The sequence below is a fragment of the Rosa chinensis genome, chromosome 4 (assembly GCF_002994745.2).
Source record: "Rosa chinensis cultivar Old Blush chromosome 4, RchiOBHm-V2, whole genome shotgun sequence".
In the NCBI taxonomy this organism is placed as follows: Eukaryota; Viridiplantae; Streptophyta; class Magnoliopsida; order Rosales; family Rosaceae; genus Rosa; species Rosa chinensis.
The window spans coordinates 63,684,693-63,703,764 of NC_037091.1; the positions used below are offsets into that span (position 1 = coordinate 63,684,693).

The window sequence follows — 19,072 nt, forward strand, 5'->3', positions numbered from 1 at the left end:
AGATACTTCTAATGTAAGTAGGTCAAGTAACCTAGAGTTTGGGCCAAACACAAAATAGAGATTTACTTGAACATATGTTAATTAAACATGAAAAAAATATTTTCCATTCTTTAGATGGATTCAAATTTGCTAAGTACTACTCTTTAGGTGGTGATACCACCACCTAATAAGAAACTGCCATGTTTGATAAATCATACTCATATCTAACCGTGGTTAACTTAATTATTAGAAAAAAAAAAAAATTATTGTTTAATACTTTAATTATTCACTAAATCAACTAATAATATATAAAAGATAGTAATTAAATAAAAGATATTAATTCTCTCAACTTCTTCGTCGACACTAGCCCAGCAAAGCTCAAAACCTACAAATTTGGTGAGAAGCCGCATAATAGAGAATTCCATGCTAATAATTGGTCCTCGATCTACAATAATTGCAGATCTTGGCATACAATTAATTGCACTAGTTAGTAGCCTATGATGCATTAATATATACCAGAACAAATGGTTATTCTATATATAAGAATATTTCTCCACAACAATTAACCAGCTAGTATCAAGAAAAATTCCCCATATTTTGATTTATTTATTGTTAGTAGGTAACTGTCCATCGAATTTATGAATGGCTCTTATTTTTGCGTGATACCAAATATGTCGAAGCCCCATTTGAGTTTTCAATTTTCAAGCAGTGGGGACCTTGAACTGAGCTGAGCTAGCTAGCTTTGATAACTGAACTCACTTACAGGCACATGGATGAGAGTAAATTAGAGAAGAGGAAGGAGCTAGTAGTTGAATAGGTGATTGTGAATGCTTGAGAGACATTAGGAGGAAGAGCAAGTTCAAAAGGCAAAAGTGGAAGCTTCTGATGTGCAATTGGGTTTCCCTGATTGAGGAAAGAGACAAATTCTAAGATGCCTCTTTTCCTGCTCCAAACACCCTTCTAGAAATATCCGCTTTATTACAGATGGTAAAACTTGCTGCACTTTCACTTTCATGGTCATAGAGATATGAGCAGGGTCAATTAACTGAAGAGAAAACAACACATGATACCAAATGAGCCTCTACCTAGTCAGTTTTACTTTGCTGCCACTGATTGAACTTAAACATCAGAAGTGGAAGTTCGGGCACAGAAATAATATAGTAATGTAAGAGATTCTGGCTCAGGGGTGTGACTAGCTGTAATTTTGGCTGAATTAATTAGTCTTGGGTAGTTTAGGGGTGTGACTACCCAAGAATTCAAACATTCTGAAACATATACCAGTGAAAGTTAGCACTAGTTTGTTTCCTTAAACAGCAAGGATGAAAGTACCTTTCTTGCTTCACCATATAAATAAGTAATCATCATCAAATAAAGTTAAATTATTCATTAATCTTCATGACTTAATGACTATCCTCTAGCTTCTATAAATACTCCCTTGTGTAACCGAAGACCACCTATCCTTTGTTCTGCTCTTTCTCTTTCACATTCCTAGTATCACACAAACTCTGAAGCTCAAAGTACTGAAAATGACGACGCTGAACGGTCTCTTTGATCTCCCTGAGCAGATTTGCTATGTCCAGTGTGGTTTCTGCGCCACCATATTACTGGTTATACTCAATATTATTGCTCGACTACTTCTTTACATATTATTTGCATTACAACCGGTTCTTGTGGTCTATGTTTCTTATCCTTGATATAATTTACTGGCTGATCTATTTGTATATGAAAATGAATGTAGGTGAGTGTGCCATGCAGCAGTTTGTCAAGATTGGTCACAGTCAGATGTGGTCACTGCAGTTGCCTCCTATCAGTCAACATGTTAAAAGCTTCCTTTCTCCCTTTTCATCTCTTAGCTTCACTTGGCCAGAACGTCGATCAGGTATACCGTATATATGGTGGCTTATTACTCATTGCTTGATTATCTTTCAATGAAAACCAGCTAGCTACTGCATGATATCAAGTGTTTAATTGTGATCGAGGGTTGGCAGGAAAAAGATCAAGAAATCTGTGTGGAAGAAGTGGAGGAAGTGAAGTATCCCGGGTTGGGCGATATGCGCAGCCCATCCATGGCGGTTTCTAATAATTCTGAAAATGAAGAGTACACAAACATCACACTGAATCACATTGTTAACAAACGTAAGTTATTGAATTAGCTATCTACCTTTAACTGATTCAGTGCAATTAATATTACTATTCAAAGTGACTGGACTAACCAAGACCTTAATTTATTTATTTTTCGTTCCAAAATAATTGTATTATGTAGCTCCAGAGAAGAGACAACGAGCTCCATCCGCTTATAACCGTTTTATCAAGTAAGATTCAGTCTAAGCTCATAGCTTAATCAAATGGGGATCATGCAGCTTATATATAGCACATGAGTGTTTATGTGAGTTTATTCATTAATTTTTACAGAGAAGAGATCCAGAGGCTTAAAGCTGAAAATCCAAGCATGACTCACAAGGAAGCCTTCAGTACAGCTGCAAAGAATGTAGGTGTTCCTTTTAGTTTACTCAATCATTTAACTATTTTGATTAGTAAACATAGGAACAGCTGATCTGTATATATCCTCATGTTTTTGATTATGTGATGATCTAGTGGGCACAGTTCCCTCCAGTTCAGTACAAAATAGATGGTCCAGATCATGGAGAGAGCTCTAGCCAACTGATTAGAGAGGATCAAAATGTTACATGGAACTCTGATGTCACTGATCAGGTAACCGCTGAACCCTAGATTATTCAACTTTTTCTTACAAGAATTAGTTAACTTTAAGCTAAATTTATGCTAATTAAGGATAGGTTATATACAGAATTACGTGATTATCTGAAAGCGGTGACCAGAGTACCCAACTGGAGATCATGGCCTACAAGAACCCATTTAGCTCATATAAATCTAATTAGTAGCTAATGATTGTGAGAATATATGGAAATTTTGAATATCCCATTAAAGGTTGTCACTTTCTCAATTTGTAGTTCAACTCCTAAATTCCAACAATTAATTTTCTGAAATCAGAGTCAATCGATCAGTAGTAGCTAGGCCTAAATGCCTAATTGTACGTAATAATTAATTTAATCCACATCTCATGGTTTTTGGTGTGAAAAATTTCAGGTTCAGGAAGATGGCGGAGTTTTTCGTGAGAGAAAAGCCCCAAGGCAGTCCATATGGGCAAGGACACCAATCGAGTGAAGGCATGCATTGCTTGCTTGACCTAATCTGCTATAACAAGAAAGAAAGCTGTCTGTTTCAGTTTTATTGGGGTTGTTTAAGGGTTTGCTATTTTAAGGTTTAGATTCTCTAGGGAATGAGGGTTTTAGTTGCAGATCTACTATAAGTCTCTCTGAGTGAAAGAAAAAGACTATCTATCTATATATCAAGAGTGAATGTGTTAATTTTCAAATCAAAATTTTTTTCTAGTTCAACTCTAGCTATTTTCAAGTGAGTGAGATTTTCTAGAGTTCTCCATTTTCCATAGTTGTGACAGATATGGAATATTGCCTCGAGAAGGTGATCGAGTAAATTGGTCACATGCTAGCTAGCACTCTTGTTACAGACATTAATCAATGTGACATTTCAAATTTGGAATGCATTTCGACAAATAATGGTTCATCTTTACTAAGCTCAACTTAATTGCCATTATATCTCAATGATTATTTTGAATGATGCATGTGGTTCAACAAACTCATGAATTAATTAGGGAAATGTGAATCAGGCCAGATTCTAAACACTCGATCTCAGCTGTCTGCCAGGTAAATACAAATGACTCTACTGTCCACGAACTGACGAAAGCAAAAATACTAACTACGTACTACGTTCTTCATTGGAATTTTACCCACTTTCGCCCTCTAAGGTAAACCATGGACCTTATTGTCAGCTGTAACATATAGTAATCTCTAGCTAGGATTCTAGTTAAATTTCAAAAGCACCCACGTTCACACACCAAGCACTTCGCTTAAATTTATTAGATTTGTTGCAAAAATTCACTTCCAGTATTTCCTTCCTGAAAATCTTGGCGCATTTTGAATATGGCTTCCTGAAAATCAATGGAACTTCGACATTAATTGATCAATGGAACCTGACGCAGTGAAAATCGATTCACATGCATAGCTAAGCTAAGCTAAGTCAGGATGTTGTACGATAAAAAATTTAATTTCCATTAGATGCATGTGTACGTTAGTATTCAGAGACAGCTATATTATACATATGAAGTAAATGAAAATATGTTGGGGTTGGTGTTGGGGATTAGATACACTACATATAAGAAGTAAATGATATGAGAATCGTATATAATATAGATGATAGAGATGATCAGCTAGCCTAGCTAGCTATGAAGGTCTTACTCATTAAAGGCCTGGTGGGATAAATAGAGTGGAAATATGCTTGAAAGAAGTGCCTATTCTCTTTCTGTAGCTCTCTCCACACTGCGATCACAGACGCACAATTTAAAACGTACGTACTAGTGTAAAGCAATAAGTAATTAAACACTATATGCACAAGAACTTGTATATACGGAAAGGCAGAAAGAGCAAGCCAGGGAGGACGAGATTAAAACTGAACCTGTAAGTGTGATAAGTGGTGTAATATTTGCATGCTGTGCTAAGGCCTTTATGCATTGGTCACGACTCATGTGAAAGAGTAAGCATTTCTCAATAAGATGTTGAACCTGAATCGATCAATTTATGCGTTAGTAAGCAGTAAAATTAACTATATTTCATTTCTATTCAAAGCATGTTTGCAGTTTGCTGTATGTAATGAGAGAGAGAGAGAGAGAGCAACCATCCTAATGTAGCTGTGGGGGTGGCAATGCAAGCATGGACGCCCCAGGAGATGGTTATGCTGATGCATTTTTCTTGAGATGGAGTACTATTCTAGCTTTGAGTTGATAGGTTCAGACAAAACAAACGAAAGGCATATATATGATTATAGAAATGACTGGGAAAGAAGAAGAAGAATATTGGGTGGAGAAAAAGGAGAGCAAGAAAACAAAGAACACCCAGCAGTGCGGTATGAGGGGAAGATATTTAGAGGGTTTATATACACAAGGACTATTATATGTATAAATATGTAATACGACGATGGATCGAGCTTTAGTTGGCAAGATTAGTAAGTATGAAGCAATCATGTATCGTTTTGTTATCCACAGATATCCAAGCGAAAGGCCAAAAAGTGCACAACAAATCCAAAACGATAGATTCGCCTCATCCCCAAAGAGATAAGAGAAACCACACGGCACACCTGAGTGTATTTTTATGATGATGATGATGATGATGACACATACGAACCCAGTGGTTTAAGTTATTCGGTCTTGAATCACCACCACTGAATCTGACCAGGGCCCTATCATATTAAGCCGGCGGCCATTTTGGTTTCAATTGCTACCTGTTTTTCTGCTTCCCGGTCCTACATTCTTTAGTATGATGGTGAGTCAAATCAGTGTTTATTCTGTAGCTAGCTATGTGATAGTGGTCCTTGTGATTAAGCACCATGGTGTGCAAAGGCAGACCTCTTGATTAATGCAGAGAGACCCTCGTCTACATTCTCGATGAAATAGACAATATATCATTAGGAAGATGGAAATCCTTTGCCATACATAATCATCGCCAACGTCCATTGGGGGTACTTGACACCTTCTAGGGCATAAATTTGTTAGTGGGCATAAACATCTGCGGTCGAACGATATCTTGGAAAGAATGGTCCATTTGTAAATTGAACAAGAAATTTGTTTAGGCGGAGAACTCAAATTATTTGTTGATTTATAGAAAATCTACACTATTATTTGAGCACCTTTTGTAAATTGTATGTACTTATCACACATGCATACGAGTCTCGTTGATGCTTAAGCATAAAACTCTTTGGACGACGATCATATTACTTTTATCAAACAGGACTTCCACCGTCGAGGTCCTTCAATACTCAAATCAACCAAAAATATATTTCCCTGGTCTAAATATTATGTTAGGGTGCCTTTCAAAAAAAAAATATTATGTTAGGGTGTGGTTTCCAATTATGGGTTTGGCTATTCTAGCTGCATAGCCTTGTGGGCATCAACACTTCAACGCCAGCCCCTCATTGTATTCCACTCAAACTTCCATTTGTTACACAACACAAATAAAATGTCACGGAGAATTGAAGATGCATTTCCGATGTCGATACGGATCAACAACTCAATCCATTCACATAAAGCCAAATTATCCCCAACTTTTCACATATAAATATGTAATGAAATGACTAATCAAAGATTAGCTTGAGCAAACAACCAAAAACAGAAACATCGTCATTGACTAGAACCATTCCGCCTTCATGATTTATTGCCTAATAAACGGCTAAAGCAACCGGCCATGGGTTATCAACAACAAACAAGCATTCTATGACTTGCACATAAAAATACCATTTACCTATTATTCTATTCATAACAACAGGCCAATACTCATGTTTATTTGAAAATCAACTAAGCTCTGCTTTCTGGGTCACTATTAGCTAGTTGGTGACATTGCTTATGAGTCAGGCCAATGAAGAAAGAATCAAATAACGGTTGGGAAGATTTCACCAAAATATATAACTTATAGCACAAAACATGGCATGATTCTTGGATGGAAGGCAACACAAAACGCCAGAACTCATGTTCGGTATTCTTACTCCATTTAACTTTATTGAACAATAATAGAGAATGAGTTGAAGAGACACCTTGGCAGGTAACCTAGAGAAGTTTTAGCCAAGAGTAGCAATGATCCAACTCCAACTACATGCATCAGTTTCAAACTGACTTCACTCCAATCACTAATATTCATCCAACTCCAACTAATCTCTACCATTCCACCCATTTACTCAATGGTTAATACTATCCAGATACTAATAATCATCCATCTCCAACTAATGTCTACCATTCCACACGGTTTTTTTTTTTTTTTTTTGAAAAGATACTATTCCACACAGTTGCTTAATAGTTAATACCAACCAGTAGGATTGATAGTTCAACCAAATATAAACAATAACACACGTACGAAGCAAAGCAGAAAGCAGAGCTTTACAATAGCAACACACAAGCATTCAGTCTTTCATTCTAATTAAGATGGTCATACATATTCCAACAACATCAACCTGAAGTAGAGTAGGAACCTACATACCACAAGCATATTCTATAAGTATCTCCATCAACCCGAAACATCCTATTAGACCTAATCCAAGCATGACACTAAAGAAGAATACAGCTCCAGTCCAAACAGGACAAAGCATGTACTCACACACTCGGAAAGAAAGTAATAAAACCAAATTCCAGCAGCTTGTTACGTAGTTTGTTACACCGTAAGCTAAGCTTCCTCAATTGTTTTCCGATTTCTCCAAAGCTGTAACAAAGATGCAGTGTCAGTTCCAATAAACCCATCAGCCACACTCGGCACAGATTGCAGGTGTGGTATCTGTGTGCGCGTGTGTGAGGGAGAAATACAGCTAGAGAAAGAGATAGGACTTACTATTGTAGTTGAGAAGCTTCTCAATGAGATCAACATGAGTCATAAGCATGCGCCTGCAGCAATAACGAACCAACCCCAATGCATCAAGTGCATCTCTGCATTCCAAGGAATTAGAATCAGTAACTAACACCCTCCTTTACAACCACGTTAAAAACTTTATTCAAAACAAAAGCCTAGTGAAAGGTTGACTATCTAAGACTACTAAAGATTACACTCCCAAAAATGATACTAGCGCAAGGTTGTGTGCAGCGAACATGAATGCATGAACGGTTTAAGAATCAAACAACGTTTACACTTCTGTATACAATCATATTGCAATCGACATAACAATGCGCCACTTAACAATCTATTCATAACAAGACTTCTCTGTCAAAATTAAACACTGAAAATCTCTCATCCTAATGTCAATGTAAAGCTCACCCACGTAAGTAAAAGAAAATTGCTTTTCGACCTTATTGTGCAATCTAATCTACAACAAAGAATAAGGCAAACACTGCAATAATCAAAAACCCTATTGAATATTCACAAATTGGGGGAAAACGCTTAAACATCGAGCAACTTACCCTTCTGGGTAATCTGCTTGCAGAAGGTCAAGATAAGTGTCCCATTTGTTTCCAATCACCTAAAATCAAACACAAAGAAAGTAGCAATTTACTGAAAGATTCGATCTTTTTCGAAGTTATATAACAAACTATATGCATCCGAATCAGCCCAAAATGTAACAAAATCAGGGTTAGGTTAAGCACCTTTCCGCAGGTGAAGCAACGCACTGGAATTATCATCTTCTTCTTCTTTTGCTGCTGCACAGAAATTAGGAGAGTCTTTGGGAAGTGGAAAGTGAGGGTTTAGATATGAGGGTTTTGGTTTATATATCGGAAGCCCTGGAGGGAGTTACCGGGTCGGGTTGTAACTTATGTGGGCTTGGACTCTCTTTTTTTTCCAGCAGGCCTGTAACTATCATCCAGCAGTCGAATTGGTAAGTTGGTACCTCCGTCCAATTTTTTTTGGTTACAAAAAGTTCAAGTAAGAGGAAGACTTCCCTACACTACGAGGGACAGACAAACCTACGACCTTAATCCAACAAGACTTACGAAATTTGCTAGTGTCCCAGCTCAGCCCATTGGTATAGAATTTTACATGACATTTTCTAGATTACACACCAACAAAGGATAGTCGGTAGCGGGATTCAAACTTGGATGGGGGCTCCAACACAAGGCTGTCCTTACAAACTGAACCAACCTTTGCTGGCGACGTTATGAGTTTTGAGTTTGATAACTTTTTATCGTAGTATGTCTTACGATTTTTATTTTTTTTCTTTTACAATGATATCAACAGTATGAAAACTAACATATGGCCTAGTCATGATTAGTTCAGATGGTTTGTCACAACCAAGCAATTCCGAGAAACAACTTTGATGCTCCATTAATTTGATAGCGAGAAATTGTGGAGATCCGAGACGGTGCTCCACCCCTCTGTCTTGTGAAGGGACTCAGGTAATTCTAGCCGGTTTTAGGGACTAATTGATAGAGGCATCCAAAGCCATAAACCCACATGAAATCACTCTTTTTGGGTTGTTATCGACCAGAAAATTCCTCCTTGATTTTTTCTTATCGTTTTCTTCACAATCAAATAAAAAGCAAGAAACAAATTAATAGAATCACATGTTTTCCGTTTTTAAACAAAATCAAATTAATTTACAGCTAAACATAACAACCCTACGTTTCATACCCATCTCTTTTCACCGGAAATACGTCATCAAATATCGTGTGCGTAATGTTGGGGACGAAAATGAAGGAGTCAAGGTCTCGCGTCGCCGACTGGTGCTTTCGTTTTTGAAGAAAAATCAAAGTGGCAATTGCAGGCCAAAGCTAATTAGCTTGCTGGCTTTACTACTCAATGACGTGTTGAACACATGTGAACTCCATCCAAACGCACCTTTTGACGACTCCCACTATATTTGATTATTTGTATAGCGACCTACGCTACATAATTACTCCAATGCATTATTATCTTAATAATCATGGGTGAAACTTCGAGATAAGGAAGAAGAAGAATTCAAATTCAGACATGGCATGCTAGCTAGCTAGGTGTACCTGCCAAACTAATTTACTTTGCAACCAAAGCAATAACTATGGTGTCTGTTGTTTGGCCACCTTGATTTAACTTATTCGATGCTTGTTCTTACGGTATATTTGAAGATGAAATTGTTTTGATTGTTAGGGAGGCGAAAGTTACTGCTAGGAACAAAAGAGGAGAGAGTATCTTTTGAATGTTATAGGGCAGCCGATTAGTTTTGTTTACTTTGGTCATTTGGTGTTTGTCATACACACGCTCTCTATGCCTACATGAATCAAATTTGGATGACCGTCAATAATCGGTATCCGAATATATTGAATCACACGCATGAGCATTTTAGTGGAATATATTTTTGATATTAGGAACATTCTATATACACTGTGAAAGTAATTAACTTTAAATATGTGTATACCACTGATAAAACTCTAGTAATTAACTTTAGTCATCAATTAAGGCAAGAAATAGAGAAACGGTGAAGACTATAACTCTCACAAATTAAAAGAAAAAAACATTAATCGAGATGTGTTACACTGTTCTCTCAGTAGTTTTTTTTCCCTCGACCACGAATTCATCGAATCGTAAGCCTATTGTTACATTATATGAACCCGGTTTGGTTGCCCATATCTCCATTACTCCATGTTTTTAGTTTTTGCACACAACCTCTTCCAACTCAATTGATCACACAAACCATTCATTTGGTGATTAAAAATACACCGTAATCCGGTACGGCGTTGTTGGTCCGTGAATGACGGGGGTCTGATGGCTCCATGCCCCCTGTCCGTTCCGTTCTGCTCTCTCTCACCCGCCAAAAAAGAATTACCCGCCAACAAACAAAGCGGGTGCGGGGCGGGGCCCACCGGCAGAGGGTGGGGACCCCACAAGGGGGATCAGCCATGAGTCATGAAGAGGAAGCTCTGAGACTCCACCCCATATTTCCCGCTTTTATATTTAATTCTGACTAATGGGCCTCCGTCTCGCCACCCACTACCCACCCACACCACCACGGCACCACTACTATCATTATTCCCCCCCCCCACCAAATAATTATTAATCCCAAAACCCAAAAAATAAAAAAATAAACGAAATGCTTGTGATACCAAACCACCAATGGATGTTGTGCTTCGCCGCGAGTAATTCTCATGGACGGTGAAGAATAAACATATATCTCAAATACATGTATGAAATTTAAAAAGTAAAATTTATAACAACTTAAAAACTGTACTATTATTTTTAACTATCACATTTTTTTTTTTTTTTTGACTTTATTAAGGGAAACTCAAAGGCTTCTTAGGCTCAAGATAAATCCATTCGGCGCATTTAAAATGTTCTAACTGTGCATTGCAGCCTTTAACCACTGTTATTTGAGTGAATCTGCTTCTATGATGTCTACACAGTGTTCTCTCATTGATTGGTCGAATCAATCCAATGGTCAGGCGACCTTACAAAAGACCTTGCCCCTGGCTATTAAGTCATGAAAATGACGTTTTGGTAAGTTACCCTGCATATTGCAAACATTGGGAAATCAAAAACAAGAATTGTTGTCATCGTTATTTCCAATCTCAATTAATTGTGGCAATTAAAATTTAGGAATGGCTGTTAGTGAGGACTGGCCTGTTCAGCAGTAGGAAAAAAGGGAAGGTAATTAAGTCTAGTAAATAAGGTAGTAATTTGTGGTGGTAGGGGAAGTAAAACGAGGAGGGGGTTTAGGGTAACTGGTAGAAGTCTGTAGAACAGCTCAAACAGTGAACCAAACGACAAACGTTGAAGCCATTTCCCATTCTTTCTTTCCCGTAATTTTTTCAAATTTATTATTTATTTTTTTCACCGGAGGTGAAAAAACGGAAAATGGTTTGCGTAGCTACAAGAACTGATGCTTTCTGCGATCATATGTATTTCTCTCTCTCTCTCTCTCTCTCTCTCTGAAAATGGATGAATAATAATTTTGGGGTTTGGGGCACTCTTCCCTTCCCACTCTCCATTAATAAAAAGCTTCACTCTTTTCTTGGTTTACCCATTTTCCCAGATCGCTCTCTTTCTCTTCTTCTCTCCCAAAGATTGCTTCTTTCTCATCTCTCTGCTCTGTTATTGGGTCTGCAGCTTGCATATTTCAGTGGTGTTGTTAGATCATTTCGTCAACGATCGGTCTACTGTTCTGATCTAAAAAGCAGCACATTTCTTGAGGTATGGATTTAGAACTAAGGAAAAAGCTTGTTTCTTTGGGTTTTCTGGGTCTGATTTGAGTTGGCGTGGGATTGCAGGATCTGGATTAGCTCCTCCAAACTCAATCGGAGGGGTTTGGGATATTGAGGTAACTTGCTCAATCTGCTATGCTGCACTTGGTTGTGTTGGAAAGTTTCTTTTTTTTTTCATTGGAAGTTGAATTCTTACGGTAAAAGATCTAAAGCTTCGGTTTTTTTTTGTTCTTTGTGGAGATGCTGCCTTGTGATCCTGATTTTCGATATTCAATTATCTCTAAATATGGGAAAAAAAAATTGTAGTACTTTTTTTAATGATTACGCAACTTGACATAGCAGCTCTGATTATGAGTTGAGCTTCCTTATATGAATCGATCATAGGCTCTAATTCTGGTATGCGGTGTATCTATTATTGCAGTTCTTGTTGGTAAATGCCATTGATTGATCTGGGGTCTGTCTTTTTTTTTTTTTTTTTTGCTGAACTTGGTTCTTCTAATCATGTCTAGAATATTGTTTTGCTTTCCTAATTCCTAAAACATGTATCAGGAGGCCTCAAGCTTGATTCCATGGCCTCCTGGCATGTGTTGTTGATGGCGATGATGATATGGTAGTTACAGATTTTAGATATAGGGCGGTATGTGCAGATTATTTCAGATTTATAGGGTATGCAGTGTATTTTTGGTTTACAGCTGAACTGAACTATTGAGACTTGAACGCTTGTGGTGCATGTCGGTGTCTTGTTTTGATCATCAAGAGTTTGAATTTTGGGTGCAACTGATGTAGGATTACATGTTGAGCATTCTTATCTTCTTGCAAGCTCCTGCGCGTGCATTCTAGCATTCTTTTGCAGTGTTTGTTTAGGGTTATATAGTAGACGACAATAAATACCATTCTGTAGTTTTGTCTAAATATAAGGAGAGTTATTGTTTTGCTTTGTTTTCTTGCATGATATATTTCCTAAATTATATTGTTTGTGTTTATTCAAATCAACATGCATTTGACTGGCTGTAGTTTATAACTTTATGATTATCAATATTCCTTGTTCAGGGTTAATCCTGTCCTTATTATTTTCTACAGTCCTGCATGAAAGCTATGGGTTTCTGGAATGAATCCAGAAGACCTATTGAAGTATTTTTTTGAGCTAGCTTTTTATGTCCTTTCTTGCTTCCGCCTACCCAATTACCACTTCATGTATGTAACGATTTTCAAAAGCATGTCCCACGTTCTGTTTTGACTTGTGAGATTCATTTTTTCATGGTACTTGCTCAAAGATACCGAAAATACTTGAATTCACATGTGTTGTATGTAACGGTTTTCAAAAGCATATCCCACGTTCTGTTTTTGACTTGTGAGATTCATTTTCTCATGGAATGTGCTGAAAGATACTGAAAATACTTGAATTCACGTGTGTTTTAAGTAACGATTTTCAAAAGCATATCCCACATTCTGTTTTGACTTGTGAGAGTCATTTTCTTGTGGTACTTGCTCAAAGATACCGAAAATACTTGAATTCACGTGTGTTGTATGTAACGATTTTCAAAAGCATATCCCACTTTCTGTTTTGACTTGTGAGATTCATTTTCTCGTGATACTTGCTCAATGATACCAAAAATACATGAATTCACGTGTGTCCTTTTACCTTGGACTAGAAATTTAATTGTAAAAAGCCCTCTTATGGTAAGGGTTGGCCTTACATGCGTTTTAGTAGATTATTTCCTGAATTGGTTAAAACTTTTGGTTATTTTTTCAAAAGCGTAAGGTTTTCCACCATTGCCAGCTTGTCTTGATACAGAATTTAAATTTTCCTCTTTGTCCTTTTCAGGGGAGTCTTGCTTATTTTACCAATATTTGTTCAAAGCATAATCCTTGAGGTAGATTAACTTTTCATATAAGATGTTGGGGGGCAACAATGCTAATTCCATGCTACCTGTTTTCGTGGATGAAAATCGCTTCCCCTATCCAACGAATGCCACAAATCAGCTGCAATTGTTTGGTAATGGTATGGTCCCCTTCCGATGTTGGTACTACACTGTAATCAAATTTTTATCTTTTCAGCATCAAAGTTGTCATTCCTAGAAAACTTATTAGTTGGGCTTGTGTCTAAGAAGAATGAGTTAATTCATGTTGCAGTACCAGCTGGATGTAATGTTGATCCTGTAAATTATTTTGGAACTGAGCATATCACTCCCATGCTTCGGCCTAATAAACGAACCAGGGAAATTGAAGATATCTCAAGACAGCAGAAGCTTCAAATTTCTTTGAACTACAATGTCTGTCAAGATGAAGCTGATCGCTCAGCTAGCATTCCAAACCCGAACCATGTATCGACAGGTTTAAGGCTATCATATGATGATGATGAGCGCAACTCGTCTGTTACATCTGCTAGTGGAAGCATGCCAGCAGCACCATCAATGATTTTATCCCTAGGGGACAATATTAGGACTGAGCTTGATCGGCAGAAGGAAGAATTTGATCAGTACATCAAAATTCAGGTATTTATTCAAAATATTCATAGTTATTAATTTCCCATCTATTGTCTTGTACTCTTGTTTCTTTGTCTCAAACAAGCGAAATCAATAAATGTTTGAATAATCATGAACCAATGTTTTGTGATGAATTTATATGTTAATACAAATAAGGATTTGTCAGTGCAATGTAGAAAATAGAACTCCAAAATCGCCACTTCTCTTCACTATGTAGCATACAATTTGGAAGTTCAATCATCTCACTGCACATTGATAATAAATTTTGACTATATCTGCTGATATGATAATCACATCATTCATTGTCTACAAGTCTACACCTAGTTTAATCATTTGTTACTAAGGTGTGTAGATACCCATTTGAATACTAAACAGTCTAGTCGAATGATTTCCTTATGGTCTTTGAAGGAAGATAGTGGGTAGTTTATATCAACTTGTCAAGGCTTTGTGCGGACCTCATAATATAATTCTATTGAGCATTACAATTGAGATTGAATTGTAGTCTGATGTTATGGTACTGTTATTTGCTTGCTCATCAACAGGAGGAACACTTGGCAAAGGGGGTAAGAGACATGAAGCATAGACATATGGCTTCTTTCCTTACCGCTATAGAGAAAGGTGTAGGCAAAAAGCTAAGGGAGAAAGACTTGGAAATTGAGACCATGAACCGCAAGAACCGAGAATTGGTCGATAAAATAAGACAGGTAGCTGTCGAAGCCCAGAATTGGCATTACAGAGCCAAGTACAATGAGTCAGTTGTGAATGTGCTGAAGAGCAACCTCCAGCAAGCAATTTCACAGGGTGCTGACCTAGGGAAGGAGGGTTTTGGAGACAGTGAAGTTGATGACGCTGCCTCATACATTGATCCGACTAACTACCTGGCCGTTCAAGGTGGGCCTGCAAAGTCCGTATCCAAGAATTACCTAGGGTTGAAGGAGCAAATGGATTGCAGAGCATGCAAAGCATGCCGAGCAAAGGAGGTGTCTATCTTGTTGATGCCTTGTAGGCACCTGTGTTTATGTAAGGACTGTGATGAGTTCATCAGTGTTTGCCCCGTATGCGAGTCAATGAAAACGGCTAGTTTCCAAGTATACCTGTCGTAAATTATTGAAGCTAGCAACTAAAAATGAAAAATCATTGGCACTGTTGATATATAATGTGTGTGATTTTGTACTGTTTACTTGAAATCAAAAAAATTGTATCCGGTGTATCCTAGTTGTCTTCTTGAAATGAGCTTATGAACAGTTACTTTATTCCAGTGTGGAGACTTTATCCATATCTTGACTTCTCTGTTCTTCCAACTTATTACGCCAATAAGTAACTGCTAAAATTGCACTAACATTTCACTAGTGCTGCAATTGAAACAAGGCAATGACTTGAAAGCTAGGGTAAAATCTCAAAAATCAAAACAAGTTCCTGCTGCATTTTGTTCAATAGCTTCTGCTGCTGCATTTTGTTCAATAGCTTCTGCATAATCTCGTTCACATCAAGATCTCAGTAGCCATATGATCATCAAGTTTCTTCACTTTTTTTTTGTTTTGAAAGGCAAGTTTCTTCACTTTAATAATGTAAGTATGGACACTCCTCATGGCTCGTAGCAGAAGGTTTCATGTGAAGATGAATAGAGTTGATTTTGTTGTTGGCTTGGATAAAGGAGAACGTCAGAAAGTTGAGTGGTCGAGGCCTTCTTCTTCTCCATATATAATTATATTAGCTGCTGCTGCTGCACATGTCACATGGTTATTATTCTTCAAACAGAGGCATGCAGCTTTGTGGACATTGAGATCAGATCCAGATTCTCACATGGAGATGGTCGATATGATTACTTGTTTCTTACCATCTGGTGAATCCAATTTAATTCTGATAAAATCAAAATCTATAAGTGCAAACCAACAAGGAAAGCCCAACAAGCTTCTGTTCAGTGGTGTACATGTACAATGTGCATGCCCAAATTCTGATTTGTTGTCTAACTTACTAAGCAAGAATTGGGGTCTCAGCCATACTCCCTTACGTAGGTGGCCCAAAGCTTATGGGGCTTAAGGGAACTCAACTGAATTAAGCTGATTATATTATTCATCTGGGAAAACATCACAAACTATGCACCAACTATTGGCATTTCTACACTTTGGTATACAAACTTTCATATATATCACAATGGTATACCAAGTTTGCTCAAATCTTTCACTTTAGTGTACACCGTTAACTTTTCCGTTAAATATCCTCTAGAACAGTTAAAAAAAAAAAATTATGTTAATTTTTGCATGCAAAAACTTAACGGTGTTAACCTGATATACCAAAATGATGTTGAAATGCAAAGTTCATACACCAATCTGATAGTTTTCAAAGTTCATACACCAAAGTGTAGAATCATCCATACTTCATACACTGTTTGTGAAAATATTCCTATTCATCCAGATTTTCAGTTCCCACTTCCCAACACATCAAATTTCCCGAGTATTACAATTTCTTCATCAATCTCTTCTGGCCACAAGGCACTGGAAGAAATTATGGAGGGGTTTCTAATTATCTAGTACATAGTCGGATAAAGAGGATCGAAAGAAGCACAGTATTCACAACTGACAACTTCGATCAAGTGAATAATATCACAAGGAACTCAAAAACATAATTTGGATAAATGAAGCAGCACAGTATTCGGTCTTTATCTAGTACCAAACTATTGATTAAACATAATTTTTAGGACTTGTTTAAGTGACGCAACAGCATTATTTCAATTTTTCAACTTTGAAAAATCATAGGAAAAAAAAAATCAAATGCACAAACATTGAAGCATATATATATTGATATGCTAGTACTGCGCACTTGGTGTATGATGCTTCATCAGACATTTGCAGCTAGCTTGTAACCTCTCCGATCATTAGTAAGCAACGTTAAGTAACTGAGTGATCCGCAGCCAAATCAAAGTCTTAATAAGCACTATGCCTGTAGATGAACCTCCCATTAACTCCAAAGAGTAGCACATTTCATAGACAACTTTGCATTAGAAGTTCTTCATAAGCTTCCAAGGTTCCAAATATAGGAATCCGCAGATCCATATTACCCAATTAATATTGGTTTAGTTTTCATAGTGAATGTAAAAGTTTCGATGAAAACAGAACTGAGAATGTAGAATAAATAGAGGGGTAAAGTCAAAGAATGCAAGATGTAGACTCTCTATTAATGATCTAGTTACATTAATTATGTGAGCATGGAAAAAATGCACATAAAACCAAGAAATCATATATTTCAATTTCTATTCACACTCACTTTCCCTCTCACACACGCATTGAAATAGATTTGATTATATTAACCAAAGAAAACAGATGGATTATGACTGCGTTTTACTAGTATAAAAATCCAATTACCAAGCAAACTTAGTAATCCTTTAATTACTAATCAGTTTCTAAAGCCTGGTTGTGAATTTGTGATCTTGTTCATCTATTCCAAGTTCCCAAGCCATAAAACATATTTCTGAACATATCAAAATTAACAGTTTTAACCAGAGTATGTACTAGTTAGCAGGAGTGAAAAGCCAAAGCAAATTCATGTGATACAGAAGCAGCAGCAGTTCCCTATTTCATTTCATATAGTGTGGAAGACAAATGCAGAACATTTAAGTCAAACGAGGCCAGCCAACCCTATATATAAACAAACTGTATTTGCGTCCACCATCATCTTCTTCTTCCTTTTTTTGGGTACTTAAAGGCCACCTTTAATCTGGGATCAAGCTAGTCAAGATCAGTGTCCACCCATGACAATATTTATTGGATCTCCCATTATATATATATATATATATATATATATATATATATATAAATGCGCACACCAACAAGAAAGTGACTTGCACAAACGATCAAACCCCTCACGCTTAATTTACCTACAAAATTAGATAAACTAGTTTCATTTCCCCTCATGCCTTGGTTCAATCATTCGATGAAATACACACATACGTGTGAAAGAAATGTTATTCTTTACGTGCTTAAAGTCTGATTCTGATGTGATCATTTTTATACTTCAAATATGTGCCTGAATATGATCAACACAGATGCACTGTGACTAAACTGATCGAGTCAACTAGAGAGAGCTGCTGTACAGTGTTGACCAAGTGCTAACCTTTGACTCTTACTGGGTTGGTAAGAGCACGTCACAGATACAATACATGTCTGTCTCTTACTGGTGTAGCTGCCCATTTCATATATCTCAAAGATAGAGTCGATCTATTATTGAATTTATGAACACGTATTATCCCAAATTAATCCCACACATCCCTTCCAGCCTTGTGTGGCAAATCACATAGCTCATATCGCCAAGTAGCCCTCTGGTTTTGACAAACAAGAAACATGAATATGAAACAACTAAAAGAATCCTACACAGAAGTCAAGCATTTAATAAACGATCTTAACACATTTGTTCAAACTCTTATAGCTAAAGTTTTTTTTTTTTTTTATGACATAGCTAAAGTTATTTTATTAGGATCTTATGATATTGAAGATGTTTTGATTTGAAATGAATTGTACATGGTTATATATATATTCGTATAGATGATTAACGAAATAACAAGTCAAAAATGCCACAACACAAAATCTAACAATTTAAGATGAGTTTAAATGATATGAAATAATAAAATTTTCATCTTGAATTTGATTTCTAAATTTTTTTTATCCGACACACGATCAGATATCTGTTATTTTTAAACTAGTTGAGTTTATATCATATTCCTCCATCAATAGATTATGTCATATTCCACATGTGTTTCCATAATATCCATGAAAAAAAAAAAACAACCACACTCACTTTCTAATGAGTGAGGAAAATAAATTATAATAGTCACAATGTGTTTTTGTATTATAAAACGACAAGAGTCCGCATCATTCTCAGT

General features: G+C 36.8%; 4 protein-coding genes across 4 annotated transcripts; 2 read left to right on the forward strand and 2 right to left on the reverse strand.

Annotated features, from left to right (window-relative positions):
* Positions 1-1,370: 1,370 nt before the first annotated feature.
* Positions 1,371-3,446, forward strand: LOC112199752 (axial regulator YABBY 4). The gene is made up of 7 exons (XM_040517859.1): positions 1,371-1,586; positions 1,718-1,858; positions 1,968-2,115; positions 2,243-2,291; positions 2,392-2,467; positions 2,575-2,691; positions 3,085-3,446. The coding sequence occupies exons 1-7, from the start codon at positions 1,506-1,508 to the stop codon at positions 3,160-3,162; spliced, it is 690 nt and encodes a 229-aa protein (XP_040373793.1). The 5' UTR covers positions 1,371-1,505; the 3' UTR covers positions 3,163-3,446.
* Positions 3,447-3,642: 196 nt separating this feature from the next.
* On the reverse strand, positions 3,643-5,041 carry LOC112199936. The gene is made up of 4 exons (XM_024340931.2): positions 4,750-5,041; positions 4,531-4,636; positions 4,314-4,394; positions 3,643-4,006 (listed from the first exon to the last, which is right to left on the reverse strand). Exons 1-4 carry the CDS (start codon positions 4,816-4,818, stop codon positions 3,954-3,956), a joined length of 309 nt encoding a protein of 102 aa, XP_024196699.1. The 5' UTR covers positions 4,819-5,041; the 3' UTR covers positions 3,643-3,953.
* A 1,930-nt stretch (positions 5,042-6,971) lies between these two features.
* On the reverse strand, positions 6,972-8,304 carry LOC112198264 (DNA-directed RNA polymerase subunit 10-like protein). Its single transcript, XM_040518598.1, has 4 exons — positions 8,189-8,304; positions 8,006-8,064; positions 7,443-7,537; positions 6,972-7,316 (listed from the first exon to the last, which is right to left on the reverse strand). The coding sequence occupies exons 1-4, from the start codon at positions 8,222-8,224 to the stop codon at positions 7,291-7,293; spliced, it is 216 nt and encodes a 71-aa protein (XP_040374532.1). The 5' UTR covers positions 8,225-8,304; the 3' UTR covers positions 6,972-7,290.
* Positions 8,305-11,400: 3,096 nt separating this feature from the next.
* Positions 11,401-15,457, forward strand: LOC112197828 (BOI-related E3 ubiquitin-protein ligase 1). Its single transcript, XM_024338712.2, has 5 exons — positions 11,401-11,699; positions 11,777-11,826; positions 13,536-13,712; positions 13,844-14,205; positions 14,739-15,457. The coding sequence occupies exons 3-5, from the start codon at positions 13,607-13,609 to the stop codon at positions 15,297-15,299; spliced, it is 1,029 nt and encodes a 342-aa protein (XP_024194480.1). The 5' UTR covers positions 11,401-11,699; positions 11,777-11,826; positions 13,536-13,606; the 3' UTR covers positions 15,300-15,457.
* The last annotated feature ends 3,615 nt before the right edge of the window (positions 15,458-19,072 follow it).

What these genes read in the sequence shown, in the direction of transcription:
- LOC112197828 (XM_024338712.2), top strand. Translation starts at nt 13,607, where the DNA reads ATGTTGGGGGGCAACAATGCTAATTCCATGCTACCTGTTTTCGTGGAT. An exon ending in GCTGCAATTGTTTGGTAATG is followed by an intron (nt 13,713 to 13,843) that starts GTATGGTCCCCT and finishes TTCATGTTGCAG; the next exon opens with TACCAGCTGGATGTAATGTT. An exon ending in ATCAGTACATCAAAATTCAG is followed by an intron (nt 14,206 to 14,738) that starts GTATTTATTCAA and finishes GCTCATCAACAG; the next exon opens with GAGGAACACTTGGCAAAGGG.
- LOC112199936 (XM_024340931.2), bottom strand. Translation starts at nt 4,818, where the DNA reads ATGCATCAGCATAACCATCTCCTGGGGCGTCCATGCTTGCATTGCCAC. An exon ending in ACCACTTATCACACTTACAG is followed by an intron (nt 4,395 to 4,530) that starts GTTCAGTTTTAA and finishes CTGTGATCGCAG; the next exon opens with TGTGGAGAGAGCTACAGAAA. An exon ending in TCCCACCAGGCCTTTAATGA is followed by an intron (nt 4,007 to 4,313) that starts GTAAGACCTTCA and finishes ATTGATTTTCAG; the next exon opens with GAAGCCATATTCAAAATGCG.
- LOC112198264 (XM_040518598.1), bottom strand. Translation starts at nt 8,224, where the DNA reads ATGATAATTCCAGTGCGTTGCTTCACCTGCGGAAAG. An exon ending in CAAGCAGATTACCCAGAAGG is followed by an intron (nt 7,538 to 8,005) that starts GTAAGTTGCTCG and finishes CTTGGAATGCAG; the next exon opens with AGATGCACTTGATGCATTGG. An exon ending in GAAGCTTCTCAACTACAATA is followed by an intron (nt 7,317 to 7,442) that starts GTAAGTCCTATC and finishes TCTTTGTTACAG; the next exon opens with CTTTGGAGAAATCGGAAAAC.
- LOC112199752 (XM_040517859.1), top strand. Translation starts at nt 1,506, where the DNA reads ATGACGACGCTGAACGGTCTCTTTGATCTCCCTGAGCAGATTTGCTAT. An exon ending in TTGGCCAGAACGTCGATCAG is followed by an intron (nt 1,859 to 1,967) that starts GTATACCGTATA and finishes GAGGGTTGGCAG; the next exon opens with GAAAAAGATCAAGAAATCTG. An exon ending in TCAGTACAGCTGCAAAGAAT is followed by an intron (nt 2,468 to 2,574) that starts GTAGGTGTTCCT and finishes GTGATGATCTAG; the next exon opens with TGGGCACAGTTCCCTCCAGT.